This window comes from Strix aluco, chromosome 12, assembly GCF_031877795.1.
Source record: "Strix aluco isolate bStrAlu1 chromosome 12, bStrAlu1.hap1, whole genome shotgun sequence".
Classification (NCBI taxonomy): Eukaryota; Metazoa; Chordata; class Aves; order Strigiformes; family Strigidae; genus Strix; species Strix aluco.
In genome coordinates, this window is record NC_133942.1 from 6,447,723 (window position 1) to 6,471,945 (window position 24,223).

The window sequence follows — 24,223 nt, forward strand, 5'->3', positions numbered from 1 at the left end:
TGCCAGAGGTACAGAGTAGATGCCAAACAACAGCAGCCTAAGAGCAAACGCTTACCCAGTCACTAGCGTTCAAGTCTGTTTACCACATCTCGGACTGTGGCTATGAGGTTCTCGTTCTCCTGTGGGTTAGCCATAATAATACTGTGCAGCCTATTCATGTAGGAATCAATAGTTTCCATTGTGGGTGTTTCCCCGCTACCTAGAGTTAACACAGGAAAAAGAGCCACAGAATATTTAGATGACAGCAATTCCAAAAAGTTAAGACTATGCTAAAGGCAATTTGTGCCAACATGCAAACTGCTATAAGAGGTGATTTGCCATGCACCACCTCTTGTGACAGATTCTGTAAAACGATGTTCTCCTAACTCCACGAAGTGAGTAGTTCCAAGAATATCAGGACTAATGAAGCACGGTTTTCCTGGATTTGGGTCTCATAGTTGACTATAACAAACTCTTTCAACTGGGCATTCATAGTATCTAAATGGCAATACAGATGCAGCTTTTCTTTTCATCAGGGAACTTGCAGGTCCTGTCTTTCCTATTTAGAAACATTTTCACAAACCAAGTGGAGAGCAAGGACTGAATACATGTCTCACTTTATTAGGAAGAGTAAAAGCAGTAAGGAAAAAAAAGCCATGTTGAAATAAAGCAGTGACACTAAACCTTACCCTGCACGCATTTGAAGATTTCATTACCTAATACAACAAAAGCTCAGAAACAGCCAAGATCACAGAACTACAACAGCAGGCCACGTGCTGGAAATTCACAACATCGCATAAACATTAGAAGTTAAATTTAATATGTCAGACAGTCATAAAGAAAAAAAAGTGTCTTACCTGGTAGTGGGACTCCAGCAAAGCTGGTTGTGAGTGCTTGGCGTAAGGTCTCTAGATGCTGTTGCAGCACTGTGTTGCGGCTCCGCTCTTGTATCACATCCACCTCCAATTTCTCCACCGCAGTACGCATACTCTCAACATGTTTCTGCAGAGCAGCATTTCTCTCCTCAAACTCCATGTTGGATTTACGCAGCTGCCGCAGCTCAGCTTCACGTGCTGTGAATATCAACCCATTCCCATGTAGTCAAAAAACTATAAAAACCACCATATCTGTGATTGGTGGGCAATGAAGCAGAATGTTCTAGAGTGCTCAACTGATTATTACAAATAGCTTTGGTTTATAGATGAAAAAGCATCATATCATGGAGCACTGACAGTGCCTAGAGTAGTACTTAGACTTAATTTCTAGAGAGATAGACAAATTAAAAGATATTCAAAGCATCGGAATGGAAGTGAACAGGGGAACTGATTAGGAAGGAAGATGGCAAGACAGATTTCAAATGCATTCAGTATGACATAGCTTAGCAGCAGTGGCGAGAGGCCTACAGACAAGACATTAGTTACAAAAAGACATTTCTATTGATCATCAGGAAAAGTATCTGAATCTGAAGTCTGTTCAGTCAAGAAAGTCTCCAAGAAATCTGGTAAAAAATCCTAAACTCTTGGGACATGCAGCTATGAAAAACAAACAGAATAACAGAAAATGTATCAGTGGAATCTTTCCAGGGGAAGAAAAAACAAAATAATGCTAACTAGCTTGAATCATCATCATGCTATATCTTAGGTATTTCTTAATCGTGCAAAACAGCAGACCCATCTTGGACTGGCTGGAATAACAGGCATTAAACATCAGAAACATTCTCCAAAAAGGATAGTTTTGGAAGACAAAGCCAGGAAAAACTGCTGTTGCAGCCGCTGTGTTTGTACAGAGGTAAGGTAATATCAGAAACACTGATCAGCTATACCCAAGTCATTACTTCAGCTGACATGGGTGAGTGCAAGGACTCTTCAGCTGGATAAAACCTGCCAAAAACTTGGGAAAAGCAGAGAGGGGGCCCTGCAAAAGTTTAACTTACCTTTACTATGATTCAGAAACTCTTCTGTGAAAATTGGAATATCAAAAACAGATCTCTCCTTAGTATCTGCTTCTTTCTACAAAAGAAAGATTAACACATAGCTAAATAGTGCTTGTTTTCAGGAATTCCTGAAATTATTTTGATCAACAGAAAGAGAAGGGAGCCCAAAAACTGAGATAAAGAGCTGGGTGGATGGAAGACACTTCCAGCTCCTACCAAGAAAGGCCAAAGGGTAGGTGTCTCAGCTTTTAAAGATACAGGTTTAATAAAGCCAAATATGATTATCAAGAAATACCATATAACATACTAAAATATACCCTTTCACCCTAATGACATTACATATCAGAATAATTCAGTTTTAAAACTATCTGAATTCATTTATATTTTCCACTGGAAAGCATTTCACCATCAACTGACACATTCTGAAATAGTCTATACAGGACTATCAACAAACAGGCAATAAAGTGAGCAAAACACACAGTAAGTTTCATGGTTCATTCTCTTTCACTACAACAGCCAGGAGAAAGAACAGCTAAAGGAAAAACAAGCAACTTTTCCACAGTGTACTAATTCCACGTGCCTGTTCCAAACTGGGAGACATGTGCATTTTGGCTCCGAAAAAGATGGGAGCTGCACAATGCTTCAAGCAAGTCACATCTTTGAAAGATTTAGATGCATGCTGCCACTATTGAAAAGAAAGTATATAGACACAATTTGTAAGAGTCTATGGGGAAAACCTGTTTACAGAATATCCTGGAAGGATAAAGGTGAATATGTCTTGGCATATTTTGCTGTTAGAAAGCAGTCGTTCACCCTGGCTATGGCAGGTATGCATTAATGGCTTCAAGGAACCGGACTGTTGTCTCCTGCATACTGCAAAACCGAACACTGCAACATTTTTTCACTTTAAGACACAAAATAAGTTTGTCATCTTAAGATCTTATGATTGCCTGTAGTCAAGGGTTTCCTGTCAACTTTCAGATCTCTTCACCTAATTGCTGATAATGTTGGTAAATTCAACAATGTGAACTTGAGACTATTAAAATCTAAGAGAGAATTGCAGGTGCAGAAGATTTGATGCCACTTTATGGTTTGTGAGAATAATAGGCTTTCTTTAGAAAAACCTTTTCAATCAGGAAATGCTCTATAACTTAGTCAAAAAACCTAAAAAACTTAATTTGACTTAAAGAGAAAAACCTACCATAATATATTTCAGTCACCGTTTCTGCACATCAAAATCAACGGGAATTAATGCTTGCTTTAAAGCCTGCATTGCTATTGACAAAGCCAATGCAGATTTGGTTTGATAAACTGCAGCAACTACAATCAACCTGTTACTTAATATAGAAACAAAGTTAAGCATGAGAGAATGTCTGTGGAGAACAAAAGCTTTTCAAACCTCTCAAACACCACGATTGATAATGTACCACAAACTCATCCTCCAAAATTATGCAGTGTCAAACATGATTTGGTGCCCAGCAGAAGACCTAAATGTTTAACGACTGATAAAGGAAATTCTGGCAACTGAGCTCAGAGTATCATATTGGTGTCTGGCACATAAAGGGGCTAGAGGGGCTGAGCTGAATGCCATTTGGCAGTCAGTCAAGATAGACAAGACTAGATGGAACTTCAGATACTCTGTCGTTACCTGAGGAGACTGTCAATTGATTGTTTTTAAAATAAAAGACAAGCTGAGTTTTATTGTCTCGGTAGAACTACAGCTGGGAAACTGTATTTCCTGAGTGAGAACTCAAAGTTCACTTGGCCCGAATCAACTGAAGATGCACTAGAAGCAGGTGGAACTGAAGGGAGGGGGAACAAACCTTCCCAGCTCTGACCCACACAGTAGGGTGTCACTAGGGGTTCATGATTACACGTGCTCTTTGTGACGTTTTGATACTTGCTGCTATAGGGAAAAAGTCTCAAGAATATGTATTTAGAAATGAGAAGTCACTTACAGAAGCGTGCATAATGCATTCATTTTGCCTCAACCCTCCCCAGATGGCTAGGAATTCATTTCACCCCAAAACCTAGGATCTCAACATAAGCGTGCACTAAGAAACACTGGCAGTTATGAAGCTTGGTTAAAACACCTGCGGGACATCCATCTTAGATGTTCTAATTCACACTTACTATTGTTACCTGCGTGCAAAGAGGCACTGGCTTGGATCATCCCTGACTCCTAGAGAATAGATGGTGGAGGAGAGGGTACTGTGAAGAGGAGAGGGTATTCTATTTGCAGCCCTATGATACAGGCTCTTCAGGTAAAACCAAAAAAGATTAGCTGAAAACTGTTCAGCTTCTGAAAGGCAACCAAGAAATTCTACTAAATTGGAGAGTGATAATGAACACCAGCAGCGCTCTTCCATGAGAGGATACATTACCCAGCACATAAAAGATCCTCTTGACAGAGGATCAGTAGTTAAGCCACTGATGTTCACTCAGAATTAAAATCATAAGATTCTGATTACCTCCTATTGAAAAAGCCCGGTCTGTTCAGGTTGCATATCATTTTGTCATCCCTCAAATCAAAAGAGAACCAAAATTATTGTTTCTATCATTTGCCTTAAATAAGATTGAGGTGCTTCTGGAGTGTCAACAAATAATAGCATTCTCATCTGGTTATTAAAACTGAAGTTGCTCTTTGGAGGTTCCAGAACAAATCAGACTTGAAGTTATTAGAAACATGGTGCAATACAGTAAAGAGAAAACCGAGATTCAGGGCAGGGTTTAAGCTCATCCTTCCTTGTATGGTCAGGTGCAGACAATGTAAGGAACAGATATAATAAATTTACGACTTCATAAAAAGAAAGTTCTCAGAATACACGGTTTTCTTCTTGTATGTTTATACTACAGCAGCCATTTCCCTATCTTCAAAGGTTGCAGATACTACCAGGCAATGCCCAATCTCCCTGCCATATATGTATAAATCTTTGAAATCTTGCCAGTAAGATGTTATGTACCTGACTGCATGAAGCTAGACCTACTCTGAATCAAACAGCTTGAGGAAAGAAGCAATAACAGAACAGTGGAGAACAATTAACAATGGTTTGGTCACTACTGATGACAATTAACTGTTCTAGTGTATGTTGCTGTATGTCATATTTATGAAACTAGGATTTGGAGGAAGAAAAATGTTCTATTTTGTGCCCACAGATGAGCTCACTGAGACAGTGTCTCCGTGTTTTTCATGGCTGTATCTGCCTATTAAAAGTTTCCTCTCACCTTCCCAAGCCTCATCCTTTTGTTATTTTTTTATTATAATTAGTATTTGAATTGTTCATTGCAACACTTTTTGGAAGTCATCTCTATATATAATATTTAAAATCAGTTCTTCAACACTGATTCACAGCAACCAAATCATGAACGCCTAAGTAGAGCAAGGGGAGAAGGTTTCTTTGACCTTATGTTCTTATATTCTCTCAAGAAGTAATTTAATGAGATCATACCTACTAATCACAAACACAATAATAATCGTCAATGTGGATAAGAGAAAGCAGCAAGGCAACAAAAGCTTTAGTCTTGCTTCCAAGTAACAGCTTGAGTATACACTTCTAAAAGCAATCTAAACCTTCTTGACTCCCTTGCAGCAAAGATGTGAAAGCATATCAGGTGATAAGCATGTGGAATTTTATAATATAAAGGTGAAAAATGCTAAGAAAAGATGACTGCCTAACATGTTGCCAGCTCAACTGTGTAATAATTATCTGATGAAGCTCAAAAGCTCTACAGGGTATGGAGGACTCCTTTTTAACTGCATTTAATGACATGAGATTTCAGCAACAGTAGCTTGAGTTAGAAGGATGACTAGTAAGACTCTGAATTTGTAGTTTGCCACCTGTGTAATTTAAAAGTTATGTGAACCTCAGTCAACCTAGACCTTGAAGCCTTCAGTAATGTGTTTTGGTACAATTAAAGACAAACTCAGATTCAGTGACTAAAGAATCAGAAATCCTGGGGAGCATGTACTTACAAAGATTAATCTTACTGCAAGTACTTCCTTTAAGAGTTAATGAAAAGGCATATTGAAAACATGCTACCAAAGCATTTTCCTGGAAGTGAAACTTATTTTCCTTAAAGTAGACAAGACCAGTAGTTGCCTCTCAGCAGCATGCAGCCTTGTCACTATTGTAATGAACACATTAAAAAGCAACTCGATTGCTTTCCCAAGGCAAAAAAACCTCAAAGAGAAACAGATCTTTCAGAAAGGCCTATTGCTTACAAGTGAAGAGGCTGGGTATAAACAAGATTTTTCATTGCTTTTTGTTTGCAATTTATTGGTAGCCATGAAAGAAGCTCTGTGGCCCTAGGTAATACAACTGGAGAAAGTTTCAGCACTTCAAGGGGAGAGTCAGGATGCACAAGATTTGTGGTATGTCTCAACCAAGACACAGGCATCTTATCTCCAGACATTATTACCTTTTCCAATACTTACATATTCAAGGGGTGGGGGGGGGGGTGGGGTGTTGTCAGAAGGAGATTTAAGCCCCAGAGGTCTCCCAATGATTTGGTTACTTCACCCATTTTCTGCTCAAGCAAGTCACAAGCATTCACGTTGCTGCAGAAAATCAGTACCTCAAAATAGCAACCTAAAGGTGCTAACTTGCAAAGTTTATCTAGGTCTCAAGCTATTTGCACATTTTAACTCGGTATCTACTTACCAAATAATAATTAAAATTCTCTGCTTCGATAAATTGCAAAGTAAAAATTTTACAAGTTGAACCTCTAACACACCAGATACTTAAAGGCTCTATTATACTGACTCGCACCCATTGATTTACTTAAAACATAGATCTGTTTTGTAATGTGAAGCGTACCCTACACTCACACTTTATCTCAGATCATTTGTACCTGCCCAAGACTTGATAAATTTAGTTTTCACCATACTAATGTGAGCATAAGCGTACTCACTTGTTCCTAACTTTTGATCAAAAACTGCATAGGAAGGGGAAGAATCCATACTCTGAACCTCCGATTAGGGTCTTCATCTGGCATAAACTGGTTTTTATTGATTTCACTAGAAACTTTTATCATCTGAAAATCTACTCACTGATGTACAAGGGTAGAATGAAGAGGTTTACCTCATGATCATGGGCTGGCTGTCTTGCTCCATCTGAAAAAGAAAAAAATAAACAAGAAATCCCCCAAAATACACAAGATTTGAGAAAACAAGAACCAAAGAATTAAAGCAGTTACACAACCATAATTACACAACAGTTATAGACAGAAAACTCGTGCAGCTTTCCTAATAAGCCACATAGAAGCTGTGTCTAACTTTAATGCTTTTAATGCACATCCTCCGATACAATCTAGATACAGTTAAATTTACATAAATCTAATCACTTTACACATAGCTGATGCAAATGCCATAGAAAGAAGACATTCACTTTTTAACAAGCCTTTAAATCAAAGGCTTTAAAATGAGTGTCAGGCTACATGACTACCTGGGAATCTTCTGTTGTTCTAGCAAGGCACATATTTTTGTCCCGTTCAATACCTTGTCTGTGTGATTTGCCTTTTTGTCTGTCCTGTGCTTTCCTGCTAAAGACTTTGTAGGCTTCAGTCTTCTGATACTGCTCCAGCTCCCGCATATAACGCTCCTTATCTCTATCTGCTTCATCAAGGTATCGCTGAAACAAAAAAGTCCAAGAGTTTCAGGGAGTTTCCTCCCCTTCAGGAGGAAGGGAAGAAAAACAACTTGTCAGTTGAAGTGCTGATCCATTTCACCTATGCAAACAGGAAAGGAGTGAAGAAACAATGAGAATGTGTGTGAGATGCAAAGACACAAGATTTCTGGATAAAATTATTCTGGTGTCCCGTTTTCTCTTTTTAAATTTTTTTTTTTTTTTAATTAATTCAAATCACTTCTGTTAACTCTTCTTTGCTAGACTTGCTACTAAGCTATGCAACTCAGCTGAATATTACCTACACATTATAGACCTAGTACTGAAGGCTTGCCTTTCTGTGGCTGGGATTAAACGCCACCAAACAAGAACGCCTGGACAGATCATGCTTTAATGTTCAGGTCTGTAACAGTGGGGTTGCAATACACTCTTGTTTTCATGCCCCACAGACAAAAAGCACTACCATTCTACAACCACACACTCTGCCCATCTGAGAGGTGAACTCAGGAACACATCATGGCTATTGGAAAAGAGCAGCATAAAGATAAAAGAGCCTAGGCTATATCAATTTAAGCTATCTGCATTTAGGTTAAATCTTTTTTTTTTTTTCTGGTCTGAAGCTATTTCACACATCTGCATAACAGAATAAGCTTAACTAGACAATTCTTTAGGGGAACTCATGAACTGAAAAACATTTAAGGAGTGGTTGCAACACTAATGGGATCCCTTCAAGAAAAAAGTTGCCTTCCCAATTTTTTCCCCCAACTTGAAAATTCAATGGAAGTAAGTATTAAATCATCGTGAACCTTAGACACCTGGTGTGTCTTTTATTTTCATTAAGTCATCATGACAATACATGTAACTGTTACAAATTCCATGCATTTGCAACACTTAATGTTCTGGATTGAGGTGCAAATTTGGTGATGGTGGGTTTGCATTGCTTTTGGACATGGTATTCTTCTGTAAGACATGAATTCTTCTTTTCCATCTCCAGCAATGTGCTGCTGAAAAAGCGCAGTTAAAAACAACACAAGTTCTTCCTCCTTAACTTGTGTTCTGGATGGATTGTTTTGAATCAGTAAGAATGAGTTCTGCTGCATTACCTGTACGTAGATGTCCTAGGTTTTCTAGCATGGATCTATACATCTCATTAGATATTTCCCCATACAGGGGAATAACAAGAAGAATGGTTATTAGGATGCTTGCTTTATGACTTTAGTAATGCTCTTTTTCTGGGGGAGACTCAGTGTTTGGTCAGTCCAGTCAGGTCAACTGACCTGTCCTTATGCTTACCAAATAGGAAGGGAAGTAGCAAGACCACATGGCTGAAACAGGGGAAATGCAAGACTTTCCCTTCAACTTTTCTATCAGACAGCCAGTTTGCTAATTGCTGGAGATCAGCCCCAAGAGCACAATGTCAAACATGCTTTTCCCCTGGATGATGGGACACTAACCCACAGTCAGTACTCAGCAGTCTTTCCCTGACTCACTATAGGTTAGAGACTCTCAGCTTTACTCAAAAAAGGACAGATTCCCTGGGGATTTAAAAAACAGCATACAGAATAGAGATTTGACCTCAATCTCCTTTTTCTTAGGTTAAAAATCTGTCTCAGACATGGTGAGAATATGTTAAGGGCAGGGGGTAGAGGGGCAGAATGTCTTATTGTCTTCTACCCCTCTCCCAGCAGACAGCAACACCATTCACTACAGATGTATTACCAAATGAACCACTTTGCCTTGACACACATTTTCCATGATGGTTAAAACACTATGCCTATGCACCATTTTACAATATCTCTGTATAATTTGTATTCTACACGCTTAGTAAAAAAGTAACAAAAGGAACTCTTGTTTTTTGCATCATCCCATTTTTCATCCAGTCATCATAAAAACTTTTAAGTGTTATTTTGTCCTGAAAGTATTTTCAAAACCTTAAATGTCCTGATAAATTCATATGATAGCATCAAATTGCACTGTGATTTAACTACTGCTTTGGTGTAATCTCCACTTGGCAGTCAGCGTGAATGGCAAGACACTCGTAGCAATAACAAGGTCCACTCCAGGAGGAGTTAAAAGAACCAGACCCAACACTGACTTGGGCTTCAGTCATGTATCACAGTGTAGGAGGCCACAGCAGTCCCAATTAGAAGACATCACATTCTGACTGAAAAGTGGGAAAAAAACCTTTTCCTGAGGTAATGTGTGTAGAAACTCGAATACGTAACTCTCACTGTCTCATCCATCACACAGATTTCAACTTTCTTTCTAGGGCTAGCAATAATTCAAAACATTGTCTAAAAGTTTATTCATGTTAACCATCTCCTTCAGTAACCTTTCAGGTCTGCTTGTCTTGCTCTAAGACACCAGATGTTTATATACATTGATGAGTTTGTAAAACAAACAGATCGGCAAAACCGTTCAAAGCAGCTCTGAAATCCTGCCAAGTGCTCCTCAGTCACAGTGAGTAAATGCCTGCCTCATCCTTCCAATGGCTTTAGCCTTGGAAACTGGTAGGTCTCAGCTGTATCTGAGGTAGGTACAACTGAGTTACATCCAGATGAATCGCATAAGCCATGGGATGTCTCACTAGAGCAACCCCGCTCTTCTGAATTCTTGCACTATCTAGAGGATACAGTTCTCCTTGAGTCACACCTGGATGAGATACTATGGCCCTACCAAGGTTCATAACTTGAACTCTGGAGGACCTGTGCTTCTTATTTGAAATATATTCCTAAACACAACTTTAATCAAAAGCCTATCTTAACTTCCTCACTACACAACAATATTCCCATTTAACAGTAATCATAATCCAACAAGGAAAAGGGAGTTTAATGGTACCCGTTTCTCCTCAGGAGGCAGTTTACTCCATTCATTGCCCAGCATCCTGGTGATCTCTGGGAAAGGGACTTCAGGCCTCTTCGCTCGAAGCTGCTCCCTACGCTCATTCATGAATCGCACATACCCTGTGAGGGGGGATTTGGGGGCATTGGTGTCCCTAAGGGGTTTCTTCCTCTTTCTCCCTTTGGCCCAGCCTCCTCGTTTAGTTCTTTGCTGCTGCAAAATGAAAATGGAAGAAAATTCAGATTGAAGGAAAAGAATTACCACCTCTGGAAGGAATAAATATTCATGTCTCAAACATTTTCATCAGGAGTATGTTGCTGCAATACATCCTCTCCATGGATGTAAATTTCAAACCTTACTTTAGAACAATCCTGACTTTTGTCTAAGCAAAGCCAAAGAAGTCTCCCTGTGAAAAGTTGTTTGTAGTATCTCCTGGTCCACAGGGACAATAAAATAATATTTGCATCAACTTCTGATTGTAAAACCATGAGAATTGATCACCCATGAAATTATCATCCTAGATAATCGAGGTGGAAATGGTTTTTTTGTTTGTGGTTTGATTTTTTTTTTTTAATTATTCTCACCTTCACATACCCTCCTTCCCAGTCATTTGCCTCAATATGGAGGGATCTTGTGTATTAATTAACAACTGTTAACCAGTTATTTTGCCCCTTCCAAATCTTTCGCCTTCGTGCATTATGTGCCCAAAATGTGGGTGAAAGGACACTATACAGGCTTTTCTAGTCTAATCTATTCTATAGGCTTTCCTTCCCACTAGTCACCTCCAATAGAGAGATGAACAAACTCCAAAGGAGGGAACATTGTAAGATTTGCCTGTGGCACACTGTGAGCTCACAGGGATAATGTTAATCACCACTCATCCTCTTGGTTTCATACTAATATAGCAATCTCTGGAAAACACTGTTTTCTTGTGCTATGTACACACAACTATTTCAGTACCTCTAATCTCTCCCCAGATCAACATGTTCCTGCCATCATGTTAGTTTTAGTTTGCTTCCTGGAATTTTACTGCTTCCTTAATTAAACAAGGACCTCACAGCTGAAGACAAACTACACAGAGGAATATCAAATGCATCTATCAAAAAAACCAAACCCACTTTCTTGTCAAATTTCAGTTCCTTCATGATTTAACCATCAAAAATCAGTATGGGATGGTACACAAGGTATAGTCTAAAGCACTAAGCACAATGCTTTCAAAGACATCAATTACTCCCAGAAGAGTACAATAGTCTCCCTTTCCTGATCACAAGAGAAAATTAGCTGTGGCAGTTGAACCAGTCTGTGCAGCACCAGTCTGTGGACCCTGGTGGCTAAGCTAGAGACACGCTTGCTGTTCTTTGTACGTTATGACTGCCAGCTTTCCTTGGCTATCTGTGTGCAGTTGTGCAACAGGAGAAAACTAGAGAGAATCAAAAGATGAAAATGGCAAATGGATGAAAATTTGTGAACCTATCCAAAGAAATCTGAGTAGGTAAGACAAACTATAATGACAAAACTCCATGCTTTTGCTTCATTGAGAAGTCACTATTATTTCATCTCACCTCCTCCTCAGGCTTCTGCTCAGTGTTTTCAGCAGTATTAGAGGACTCATTTTGCAGCTGCTGAACCTGTGACAAATCCTCCACCAAATCTGGGTTATTCACAGACTGTGAAGTTCCACCACTGAATGAACTCTCAGAATGAGCTAATCTGAAAAAGCACATAACAGCAAAAGAAAAAATTTAATCAACATATTGCTAAATCACCATATTGCTAAATCACTTCCTCCCTAATCTTCTAAAACATGCAAAAATGTTGCAAATATATTCAGTTCTTACACTAGCAAGAAAAAGATTTTAAAGAGTCATTTTTGAAGAAGTGGCTGTTCCATCCAAGCAACTGCTGTAACTACCATACTTACTATGGACTTTCAAAGATAGTTTGATTTTTAAAGTGTTACTTTGTTTCATTTTTAGTGAAGCTTTTGATTATACAAACAACTGTCAAGCAAGTAAACGTTTGGATCAGAAATCAGAAAGCATGAATCTACGCTTCTTCAAAAATACTGTAGGGACTCTGAAATTCATCTTCAACCAATACACACCCTTCTGGATGCATTTAAGATATTTCTCCACAAATACACTTAAAGGTTTGTGGTTGTGTATGATTTGGATTGAGTTTCATTCAACATAATCTCCTGTTGATACATGTGGGTATATAAATCACAAACATGACTAGCTCCCAACAGGCTCCTGAATGGCCACTATTTAATTTTTCTGCAAGAGCTGGATCAATCAACCTTACTCTAAGAAAGGGAAAGCTGTCTAGAGGCAAAAAAAAAAGCATGCAGAAATATTTCTGAAGGAAGGTAGACAGAGAGGAGCACATATTTTGGGGCAACAACCCCATAGTCATTCTCACCACTGCACTCAGTGGGAAAATCAATATAAAATTTTAGGATTTATCTCAGATTCTAATCCCTTCTTGAGCCAGACCAAAGATTACTTGGCCTTGCCCAGTCATATTCATGAAAATTACTGTAACAGCAGCATATGCTTCAGATCTACTTTGTTCATTTACTCAGATCTACAGCTACTTACACGCATGCCAAATTTTAAATATTTAAAATAATTGTTCGCATTAATGTAGAATACAACTATAGAAAACTGATATAATTAACAGAATTGTTAGTTGAACGCGTACAGGAAAATCTGTCTTTAAATAGAGAACAGCATATTTTCATTACTCACTATAATCAGCAATTGTGGCATAATTATTGGTAAAGACACAAGGGCTGGAGAGAGCCATGCCTGACTTTCAGATACCAGATTGAGTTCATATTACTAACAATTAGAGAGGGAGAAAGGGAACAAAGCGTACACACTCCTGTAAGTTAACGACATTTGGTATGTGTCAAAAAGAAAATGGAACAACACAGCTTCCTAGAATCACTGTTATGGTTTGAAGAACATTTCAGCTTTCCTATCCGTTAGCCCTTAGCAGGGAAGCTTTCTAAACTACACATACAGGAAAAACTTCAAAGTGATGTAGCCATTTGCAGTGAAAGCTGATGAAAGCTCATTCAATACCTCTTAAACACAAACCTCATTTGAACATGTACCTCATTTAGCACCAGCAAGTTTTAAGTCCCAGATATGTACATCCAAATTCAGACCTGCTGGAAGTAAACGTGTCCATATTCATTTTTACAGTGCTTTACCTGCCTGCAAAGTCTGAATGTTATTGCTTGGTGCATTACAAAACAGAAAAGAAACTTCAAGTATCAAAACACAGCAAGAATCCAGTGTATTCCTAAAAGACAACTTCTTTTGTCATTGTGATTTTAAGAGAGGCCATTGTTTCAGTCTGTAAAAGCAAAGGCAGTCTGACAAAAGTGAAAGGCATCAGTTTCTCAGTGATTTTCTGAGATGAGCAATGAATAGTATATCTTTAATAGAAATAATTCATTTAGCAGGGACCACTATAGCCAACAGATACATCCTCCCTCTCCGCCCCCATCATGCTGTCTAAATCTCTCTTAAAGACTAAAATTCTATGGAAGCAAACACTTAAAGACAAGAGATGTAAAAGAAAAGTTTGTGACTATTTGCATCAGTTCAGAAGAGCCCTGGTTTCTCCTAAATAGAGTCCTGCAATGATCTATCAAGGCCAAAGGTGTGTTGTAGGATTTAATTTTGCTGGTTTTGTTTTTTTTTTTAATTATGTAGAATGCCTTCTTCCCACTAAAACAGATTCCCTGTCTAGAGACAGTATCTATCAGCTGAAGGTTAAAAAGAAGTAGTTGCTTACCCAGTTACATTAATTTCACTACCTTCCTTAGATCCATCTTCATCTGTAAAAAGTGGAGGAAGGTTGGAGCCAGCCACCAAGTTCTCCATACCTCTGGTTAAAGAAAAGAAAGCAAAAAGGGTAAGTTAATTAACTCATTGTTTCCCTTCAGCAGCACTTCAGTTTAAACATTACAACATACCACAAATTTTTTCACCCAGTAAACCAACTGGCCAGTGAGTCATAGCTGGCTGGCCCCAGGACAGATCCTATAGGTAGCTGTGCTTAAGGTCAGAGAATAAAGATCAGAAAGGATGCGTCAGTTCAGAGTTCCCCTCTTAACTGAGCCCTGTGTCAATGCCACAGTAATGCTGGAAATCACTGTAGCACTCTATTTTACCCCTTGAGAAAAATTTTCATTCATCATACACAGCACACAGGTACGCAGATCCCACTCTTCCAATGCACCTTCCTGTTCAGCCTCAACCACGCACCCTCAGCACAGATGTTTCTGTGTTGACCCCAAAAGAAAACTAAGTCCCCCCTGAAGTTTCAAATTAAGACTGTAGGTGATAATTCCTTGTCCACATTTTCACAATAGATCTAGGCACATAGTTGCGTGTTATTGCTAAGAGAACACAGCAATGTTTGCTAGATTGTTTTAAGCTTCAACTCCCATAGAACAGTTACAGAAGCAAGCAGTTTAAGGCACAATATACTTCTCATTGAATACAGTTTCCAAGTTAGAATTAGTTTCTTTTGTATCCTTGTAGCCTGCGATGGGAATTTGATGTGAGATAAGAAATCCAAAGAATAGTTAAAATCATTCATCCCTTTTCTTACTAAAGTATAGAACTGTCGTATCATAGGGAAAAAACATCCCAAAATGAAAAGCCTTAACCACCTCACTCTAGGATTATGGGTTGCAGTTTCAACCCATTTTCAAGGGTCATACTAGTTACCTTTCTCTTCTTTCAGTTTAGAAGTCACCGTTGATGAGCTAGCAGATATTCAGCTTGAGTATTGCTATCCCTTTCAGCTAGTATACTTAGGCTTTAAGCTTGGAGGGACTGGTGTGCGTTATAATCTTGTGCTGCTTTCTCCTGGATTGGTATGCTTTCCACTCAGCATTGAAATCAAAGTCATCTGAGACACAAAATCCTGCTCCATGTTTTTAATATTGTATGTGTTTTCCCATACCCCACCCCAGTTGCACAGGCAAAGGTTTTCTACAAAGGTAATGACACCATTTCTTACACGTTATATCACTTCCAGATCCCTATTGCAAGTACTACATCTGACATGGCACAGAACCTGTGTCAACAAACCAGTGAATACAGCAGGCACCCAAAGGGAAGCACTGTGCTCCCACTCAAAGGATTTTGGATGAGAGACATTTATTCCACAGCTATATTTGGTTAAAATTGGTCAAAGGATTCAAAAGACTATTCTCAGGAACCAAGAGCGTAATCATACATCTCATATTCTGTTTTGAGATCGTGAACTCTGCTCTATTCATTTCATGTCTCCCTTTGAAAACATATGAATATCTGCTCCCTTTAGCAACAGCTCTACACCTTCATAAGTTACTACAGATGTTAGTGATAAATGAGTCTCTGGTAAGCATCCAACTTGCTCAGTTAAGCAAATGTGCAGTTAATGCTCACAGTAGATCAGTTGAGTGATTCCATGAAACAGGCATTGTGTCAATCTAATTTCCACCATTAAGTTCATTTAAGTTTCCAAAGACTATTCTTCCTATACAGAATGAGAGAGCAAGAAAAAAAGAGTAGTTATCTCATTTTTCAGATTACATGCACCTTTTTCTCTTCTGCTTTTCCAACTGCTGAGATCCTTAGATCATCCTGAAGAATCCCATAATTTTGATTCCTTATCTAGAAAATAATGAAAGTTAAGCAGACTGCTTCTAGGTGGTACATTGACTTCTAGCAGAGACATCCTTTACACATGTATAGGAAAGACTCAACCAGGAATAAAGAAATCTAATTCCTGCTCTACTATCGTAAACCATGAACTGAGTACCATTTTGAGGTCTCAGCCCCAACAGAGATGTGGGCAAAGCTGGAGACTCCAGCAAAGGGCTGCCAAGACAGTCAGGGGCCTAGAGGCACCTGACCTGATAAGGGACACTGAGGAAACCAGGCTTGCTCAGTCTGACAGAGGCCAAGGGCAAATCTAATTCATGCTGAAAGCTACCTGATCGAAGTAGCAGAGGTGATTGAACCAAACTCAGCAGTTATATTGGCTCTGCACATTCAGATTGGACACCAGGAGGGTAGCACAACACCTGAACAGGCTGCCAGAGATGGCAGTGGAGTCTATCCTTGTAGATTTTAAATGCTCAGTTACACAAAGCTGTAACTGACCTAAACTAGTGTTGGCAACAGTCCTGCTTTGAGGGGGAGGCTGGACTAAGATGACCTCCAGATGTCCCTTCCAAGCAACATCTGCAGTTCTCTGAACTGGAACTCTACATTATGCTTTCTTTCAAATACTAGCATCTCTGACATAAAAAGGAAGAAACCTCAAATAATACAATGCTTTTAGGAAAAGTGGCAAGATACTCTGGTGGAACACATGGGATTTTAATTCTTGAAGACGGAAGCGCAAACAGTACTTCCTCAGAAATAGAAAAGAATCTACATTGAGGCTAGGGCTTTATGTATTATAAGAAAATCTGAAAATTCAACTGATTTGAAGAATGAGCCCTTCACTGATGCCCAGAAAGCTGTTTAAGCACAGCTACTAAATATACAACATAAATTGCTTCTTACAGTTGTCAAATAAGAAAGGAGTGAAGTTTTGCTTTATGTCACACAATCATTTAGTTTTGTCAGAAGTCTTAAATTATCATCTTCAAAAAAGAAAGCTAAAGCAATTAGACTAAAACGTTGTGAATCTATTTTTATGTATATGAAAAGCTTTATACATGTCTGAAAAAATAAAATAGCTTGCTTTGTTGTCAAGGCACCTCCAGCAGCCCTCTCGGGGTCAAGGACCTCTTCTCAGCCTCATCACATCAATCTACTGGCACTTAGCACTCCCACACATGTCTTAAAACAATACATATCCTCTGCATCTGAACATACCATTACCAAGTGTTGCTGTCCCTCATGCCCACTGTGACCTTCCCACCAGGTCCCGCTATGTCTGTTCACATCTGGACCTAGTCAGCAGCAGCAGAGTCTAAGCTTTCTTTCAAACTGTGGGGAGGCAGCCGGACATCAACCTTAACAACATATAAACAGAACACAAACACAGGAAGCTGGGACAACACACACTTCATTCTTGAATTTCTTTTTTATTTAACCCATATGCTTCAGATACTAACTCTTTCAGTTGATACTGAGCCACGTCCTAAATAAAATTTAACATCAGTGAATTTACAATGGCTTCTAATCTATTCCAGAAAGCCAGAAAACAAGACAGTTCCCCAAAAGCTCACTGAGAACAGATGGGAACCTACACAAGTCTTACAGTCACATTTCTCATGAATAACTGTCCCATGCCTCTGCTCTAAAACTACTATCCCCTAGTTTCAGCCCCACCATAGAGCTAGGTGTTCATTTCAGGGATGTGACAAAATGGGCAAAACAAAAACCTGAAGACAAGAACAGTAATGGGGAAGGGAATTGCTGCTTCTCAAACTTAAGCCTTTACAGAATTCACAGGACTTGAAAAGGACAGTTGGCAAGCCCCATCTAGATTTGTTCTGAATATTTGTGCAGCTTCGTCAATTTAAAGTCTGGCTAAAGTGCCTAGCGAGACACACCTAAATTAAAGGCACAAGAAAATATACTTAGTTTTTTAACAGCTAACACATATACCCTATTTTCGTTTTTTAACTATATCTACCCAAATGCAAAAGTAAAACTGAAATTGATGTTAAACTCTAAACCTTTACAAGCACTACAATTCAATGCAAGTAAGCACCACCTCCAAATAAAACTAATTCTAACTAGAGCAGCTCTGAGTTCACTGTACTGCTGCACTACAAGTTGTATCGGCTCACGGAAGCAATCAGCTAAGTGGGAATACATAAAGACTGATTTAGTTATTAACAGCAACATTTATTAAAGTGCTTGAAGAACCGTGATTTATTTTCAGATATATCAGTTCTGGAAGATCCAGCACATACTCAATTCTATTTCTTTTACAACTTTTGCAGGGTGGAGCAAAGACTCCAGCCAAACCAAAACTGTAATGCTCAATCTTACCAACACTTGGGAGTTTCACAGAGATTCTGCTTTTATTTTAAGCACAATATTGCTCAACCAGAAATGTCTTCTCAGAATGCCACCAGCAGACATCTCTCCCACTCCACTACTGATAAGCCAATACAGTCAGCAAGACATTTTTCTGACTTTATCTTAGTTCCAAACACTCCAGGCTCTCCTATGCACTGATTTTACTCCCAAGTGCAGACTCCACAGGAACTTGAGATTTAGTTGTTCGTTTGTTTTCCCCTTGTATTTCCTACATCCAGCATAACAGTGGTCAGTTGTGAAACAGCAGTAACAACCTAACCTACAGAGGCTGGGAGAGCTTTTGGATGTCTGGTTTGGGGTGCACGACCAACCACTATTTAAAAAGGATAAAAAAAACAAAAGAAAAAAAGCAAGTACAAGGACCAAGGAGGAAGAGTGCAAGCTTAAGCTTCAGACAACAAAGCAGCATTATGTGTGCAAAAAACCACGACAAGACCAAGAAAAACACCAGTGAAGAACAAGTTTCTTAACATTCCATGCTCTCAATGTTTAAACATTGATAAGATTTCCAAAGATCCATTAGTCACATATACTGACATTAGTTAAACCTCTTTACAAGCCTGAAGAAGATTCTACTTTATCCTAAACCATCAAAAATCCAGCTTAATTTATCTTTTTCTCTCCCTTCCTCCCTTCCCTTATCTCTCAGAGAAAACAAAGGCTTCACGGTGCAGAAAATCTACAACAGTATTCTGTAACTTTCAATTCAAGTTTTCTACCTGGACATTTCAGTCGCATTCAATGTGAGATAATACTACGGTGTACCAACACAGTTTGACAGTATTACTTGGGAAATTAAAGGATTTATACAGCATAAAGATTTAAGTGCTACTACACATATTAACATACAGGGAAGAATCAAACACTAGTTAATCAGATACCTTTCAAAAACAGAAGTATAGTTTAAATAAACGTTATTAATTTCTTCTCACATTAGCTTTTGTAGGCCATGTCATATAATTGTAATGTTATTTTAGTAGGAAAGATAAGAGCTGAGTTGTATTTTGAGTAAGCTGAAAGTTACCATATGATCTAATTTCTAGTCACATCTGTACAGTAGAAAGGAAAAGTTAAAAGAAGGTAGTTTTAAAATCAGGGTGAGAACAAATCCATGGTAGAGGCTGACTTTCCCATAACATCATTACTATGGTTGCACCGTTAACAATGCTATTACAGGGCAGCAGACCTAAACACACAGGTGATGCATCATCTAAAGCCCAAGTTTTTTTAAGAGCCTTTTACACATGCAATAAACAAAGGGTAAAATTTGTCACAGCCAACTTTTTCTTCAAAGAATCTGATCATTTTACTCAAACAGCAGAGAGACTATTTAAAATGTGCAATCAAGCCATTTTATCTAGCAGACCACCTCAGTTTAGCACATCCACATTCTTATTTTTCCAAGGAGATGACTAGAGTCAGAGTAGAACCTGTTCGTGGCCAGCCTGTTACAACAATGCAGACTACAAGCAGCCATTCTTCTCTTACACTGTGTACTGTTGTCTCATGGCTCACCTGAGATGAAGTAACAGTCTCTTCCAGACCCAAAGCAGTTACCGTACACTCTCCAAAATGTTCATTGCTTCCACAAAATGTAACTTGCTTTGCTTGTGTAAAGTGATTCACAACATACGTGAAATGAGACTGGACTCACAGTGTCTGCACAAGTCTGGTCACGCACTAAGTCACTGCCAATTGCAGACTGACTTCTTACTCATCCCAAGGCCACATGGAGACTTAAGATGGCTCTGAACACTGGAAAAGGATGAAAAGAGTCCTTGGCAATGCTACATTTTCAATGACTGCATCGTATCAGATAATGTTAAGCAAAAACCATATAATAAAAGTCAAGAATTATTATTTAGCCATCCAATTAAAAGGTATGGTTATGAATGCATATTTACTACAGTTAATCATATTTAAATATGAAGTCAGCATCAGAAATCCAATTTACATCCTGATTATAAAACACTGCAGGAGTTCCAATTACCTCATTGCCAGCTCTAGTTTTAGAAATGTTACTGCTGAGTGGAGGCTTTTTCCCCCATACTTCCTATTCCTGAAGTCTCTCATCCTTCTTTGCCAGAACAAATAGCTCCAAACTTTACCACTCAGAGGATAACAGTTTAAAAAAATAACCTTCTGCTACGTCACAGAAGAACCACAGTATTCCTTATCTAAGCATCAGAATCCAAGCACTTCATACTGCAAATACCTTAAATTCAGATGATTTACTGAGAGAAAAATCTGTAGGATCATCACTTCCTCTGTCTGTTCACATGCAGCCAGAATATCAGAAAACTGAAGCAAGTACATCTCCAATTAAAACTACACTGCTTCTGGAGCTGTCAGAGGAAATTCAGATTCTCTCTTGACAGGAGCATTTGCATCCATCAAGCTGGAGCAGAAGCATATTATCCAGCATTCTTGACTGCAAAAATCAGATTTGACTTTTTCCCTATAAGTAACTCATTAAACAAAGGTCTTTGTGACTTTAGGAAAATTGCAAGCCAAACTTAATGGGATGAAGGTTTTTCTGTCAGACCAGAACATATATACCAGAGAACAGGCAACTGCTTTTATTTTTACTTCTTGCCAGTAAAAACAAAGAAACACTAGAGACCAAAATAAAGACTTGTAGGAAAAATTTCCAGAGTTCCACTGCATTTCCAAGCCACTTAAGGAAAGAAGGGAGAGATGTAAAGCTTAGTTTCATGCTTAGTTTATTTGGATCTTTGTGGCAAATGCTAGCAAAGCTATTAATACTCAAACCTTAGTAACAGCTGCCAAACATCTGCAAAAATGTATTTTTAAAAAACACAAGTGTTCAATTCTATATTCTACTCTTATTTATATAAATGCATTAGGATGGAGCATATACAAGACATCTCATGTATATAAAATCCTCCTGTTCCCTGGAATGTAAGCTCTTATTCACACAGGAAAGGTACATACCCAACCCTGCAGACAAAAGCAAGAACAGCTCCACACTGAATTCTCTCTCCCTTCAAATACATGAAAGAAATTTTGCATAAGCAATAAACAAGCTTTTTAGATCACTCAAGGAAAAAACGAAACCCCACAATGAGATGACTACAATTAGTTGTGCCATCCACCCCCAGATAACTAAAATCAGTAACTGTGGTGCAGGTACCAGAGGGAAGGTTTTACTATCCAGCCCTTCATTACAGGTATTGAGCACCTATGGATTAGGATAGTTCATTTCATTCTGAATTAACATTCTTAATGATGGTATCAGTTGCCATTTAACATGATACCATTAACATATAGAACTCCACAAAATTAATGTTAATCTTCATGTTATAGATCTCACATAAGAAAATACAAACCACTCAGATCACAAAAAATAAGTATTGAAATAAATCTTGAGAAGTTTTAATTTTAATTAATCACTCTAACGTATGGCACTGGCTTTTGAAATTTTTCCATGAAAACCTCCTCTGAACTTCCAGTTACTATAGGCAATTTAGTCTACCTCTTCACCTGCTCTGTCATTTGAAAATTTCTCCAGGATCAGAGGACATCATATTTCACAAGACAAAGTTTTCCAATAGCTATTTTTACATGAACATGGCAAAAGGGTTACCCCATAAAAAAACCCACCGCCAACAACTATGTAACAGACAAACCACAGCTGAAGCACAGACACTTCTCTGAAACCACAGTGATTATAAATCATCCAAGACTTTACCAGATCCTGATAGCTTCCCCATCATTAAGTAAACTGCTACTTTCTTTCAAAATCAAAGTTCAGTTCCTCTGATCATTTATGTCAGTAAGACTCAATCATTTCACTGTTTGTGGAATGCAGCCATAAAAGTGCCATGAGCAAAGCAGTTTATTAAAAAATGTAAATGAACAGACTGAAGTTTTTCATGGTGTTTGTCCAGCTCTAACATTTACCAGCATCACACAAGTAAAACAAAAAACAGTATTAATTAATGCTTGAGGACTGCTTTGATTTAAAATACCAAGCAAGTATTCTGAACTAAAGATAACTCTGAATGTCAGGGAAATCCTGATTGTGACTGGCCAGTGAAACGAAAGGTTACATATTTGAAAATAAAATAACTGAAGAGTGGATACACCTGCCAAGATTGAAAAGTTGTTTTAAAGCTATTTTAGCACTTTTGCTCACTCTCAAAGCCTTACTCATCACAGAAGTTGTCAGAGAAGTACAGTATATACTCCTAGCTCACTTAGATTCTGGGAGAGGAAACTCTTGCTGCTGTCAGAGGAATACAGATTGGAATTTCTCATGCACATATCCACCGAAACAAGTCATTACTGACCATTTTACAGAATATGGGGTTGAATACTTTGGATGTGAGAATATACTGAAAAAGCGATTGAGTATGTACTTGAATGACTCACCACAGGCTTCATGACCCAACACAAAAGAATCTACTCTGACCTCAAGAGCCACAAAGACAGCATGGAACTGGATATTTTAAATGCACTGATATGGGTACAGGGACAAAGGTTAGAGGAAATCAAGTGTGGGAAGAGTCAGTGATTCTCACACAAAACAGGCGACTAATTCTGCCCTTTTTCAGAAAAGGCCCATCTTCAGAAAAAATATGACACTCCAGCTTCCATACATTTTTGTTCTCATTTTCTTGCTGTTGTCTTACACTATTCCAACATAAAACAAATTAGTTTGATCAAAAACCTGTCATTTAGAAGAAATCACAATTTTTAGATAGCCTTGGTTGTGCAAAATACAGGTATATAAACATTTACTCTGATCTGCTATTTCTTACCCTTTAGAAGATCAACAGAACTGATAGTAGCAAATTCTTTCTAATAGCAACGGTGAAGATCTAGATTGGACTGTTTGTTTCTAATCTGTTCTTGAAGCTCTCTGGTAATAGATTAATATGTATCAGAAATGAAAGTTTGGATGTATGCATGAAGCACACCAAAATCCCTTTTCAGTCAAGGCTCTTCTAGCAGTCTTTAATTTGAGACTGTTTCACACACATCATATCATTGACATCATAGGATCAAAATTGTATAGACCTCAGAAACAGACTTATGGAAAAATGAATAAGGAAAACCAGCACAAAAGAACAGACATGAGGTTCAAGCAAGTATCAGGATATCGGTGGACACTGCTTACAAAACCTTGTCTGGATCCATGAAAAGAAAAGAAACAGAAATATAAGTGACAGCATGATCCTGGCAAAGCATCGTCTCTCCTGGAGCAGCAGACAGATCCTTTGACCAGTGCTAGCAAGACTTTAAAGTTGTCTGAGGCCCCCAATGAAATGTGTAAAGATAAATACTATTGGGAAAGACTATACCCAAAACATGAATAAAAAATTTCAGGGATATTTGAAAAGACTGAAACTATATGCTCTTACTAGGCACATACCAGCACTCCCCTCTCACCACCACAAGGGAAAGCACACAGAAATTTTAAAATCATACAAGAACCCAGATACTTCCATGGCTCCATAAAAGAATTGGCTTCTACAAACAGGAGAATGCAGACAAGTTAGAATAAAGCTTCCAAAGGCAACAGGAAATTATGCTGTTTAGCATCATGAATGGAAAAACCAGGGAAAAAAAACAAAGTTTTTGAGTAGCCTGACTGCTCTCTGGTTTTAAGCACTAAATCAGACATCCAGAGATGTGCGTGAGGTATGTGAAGAGGCAGGTAGAGAGCACATGTCTGGAACACTTATGGCATACGTAATGAAAATACTTAATTTTGCAGCTGAAGTCGAACTGAAAAGAAAGAA

At 38.4% G+C, this 24,223-nt stretch overlaps 1 protein-coding gene across 12 annotated transcripts in view; it reads right to left on the reverse strand.

Annotated features, from left to right (window-relative positions):
• The window catches only part of HMG20A (high mobility group 20A), a 183,782-nt gene that overhangs the window by 144,088 nt on the left and 15,471 nt on the right, over positions 1-24,223 (reverse strand). For 8 of the 12 annotated variants that reach the window (XR_012624804.1, XR_012624803.1, XM_074837050.1 and 5 more), the window contains 8 exons: positions 14,188-14,280; positions 11,940-12,087; positions 10,375-10,590; positions 7,410-7,542; positions 6,994-7,025; positions 1,913-1,988; positions 837-1,052; positions 56-199 (listed from right to left, as the gene is read on the reverse strand). Coding sequence is in view for 10 of the 12 variants with exons in the window: in XM_074837050.1 (XP_074693151.1) it covers positions 63-199; positions 837-1,052; positions 1,913-1,988; positions 6,994-7,025; positions 7,410-7,542; positions 10,375-10,590; positions 11,940-12,087; positions 14,188-14,276 (1,047 nt within the window). In the remaining 2 variants the exon portion in view is untranslated. Of the gene's footprint in view, positions 1-55; positions 200-836; positions 1,053-1,912; positions 1,989-6,993; positions 7,026-7,409; positions 7,543-10,374; positions 10,591-11,939; positions 12,088-14,187; positions 14,281-15,128; positions 15,237-15,986; positions 16,062-17,276; positions 17,417-19,970; positions 20,071-24,223 lie in introns of those variants that run through there. The other 4 variants (XM_074837052.1, XM_074837057.1, XM_074837054.1 and 1 more) reach the window with 4 other exon arrangements.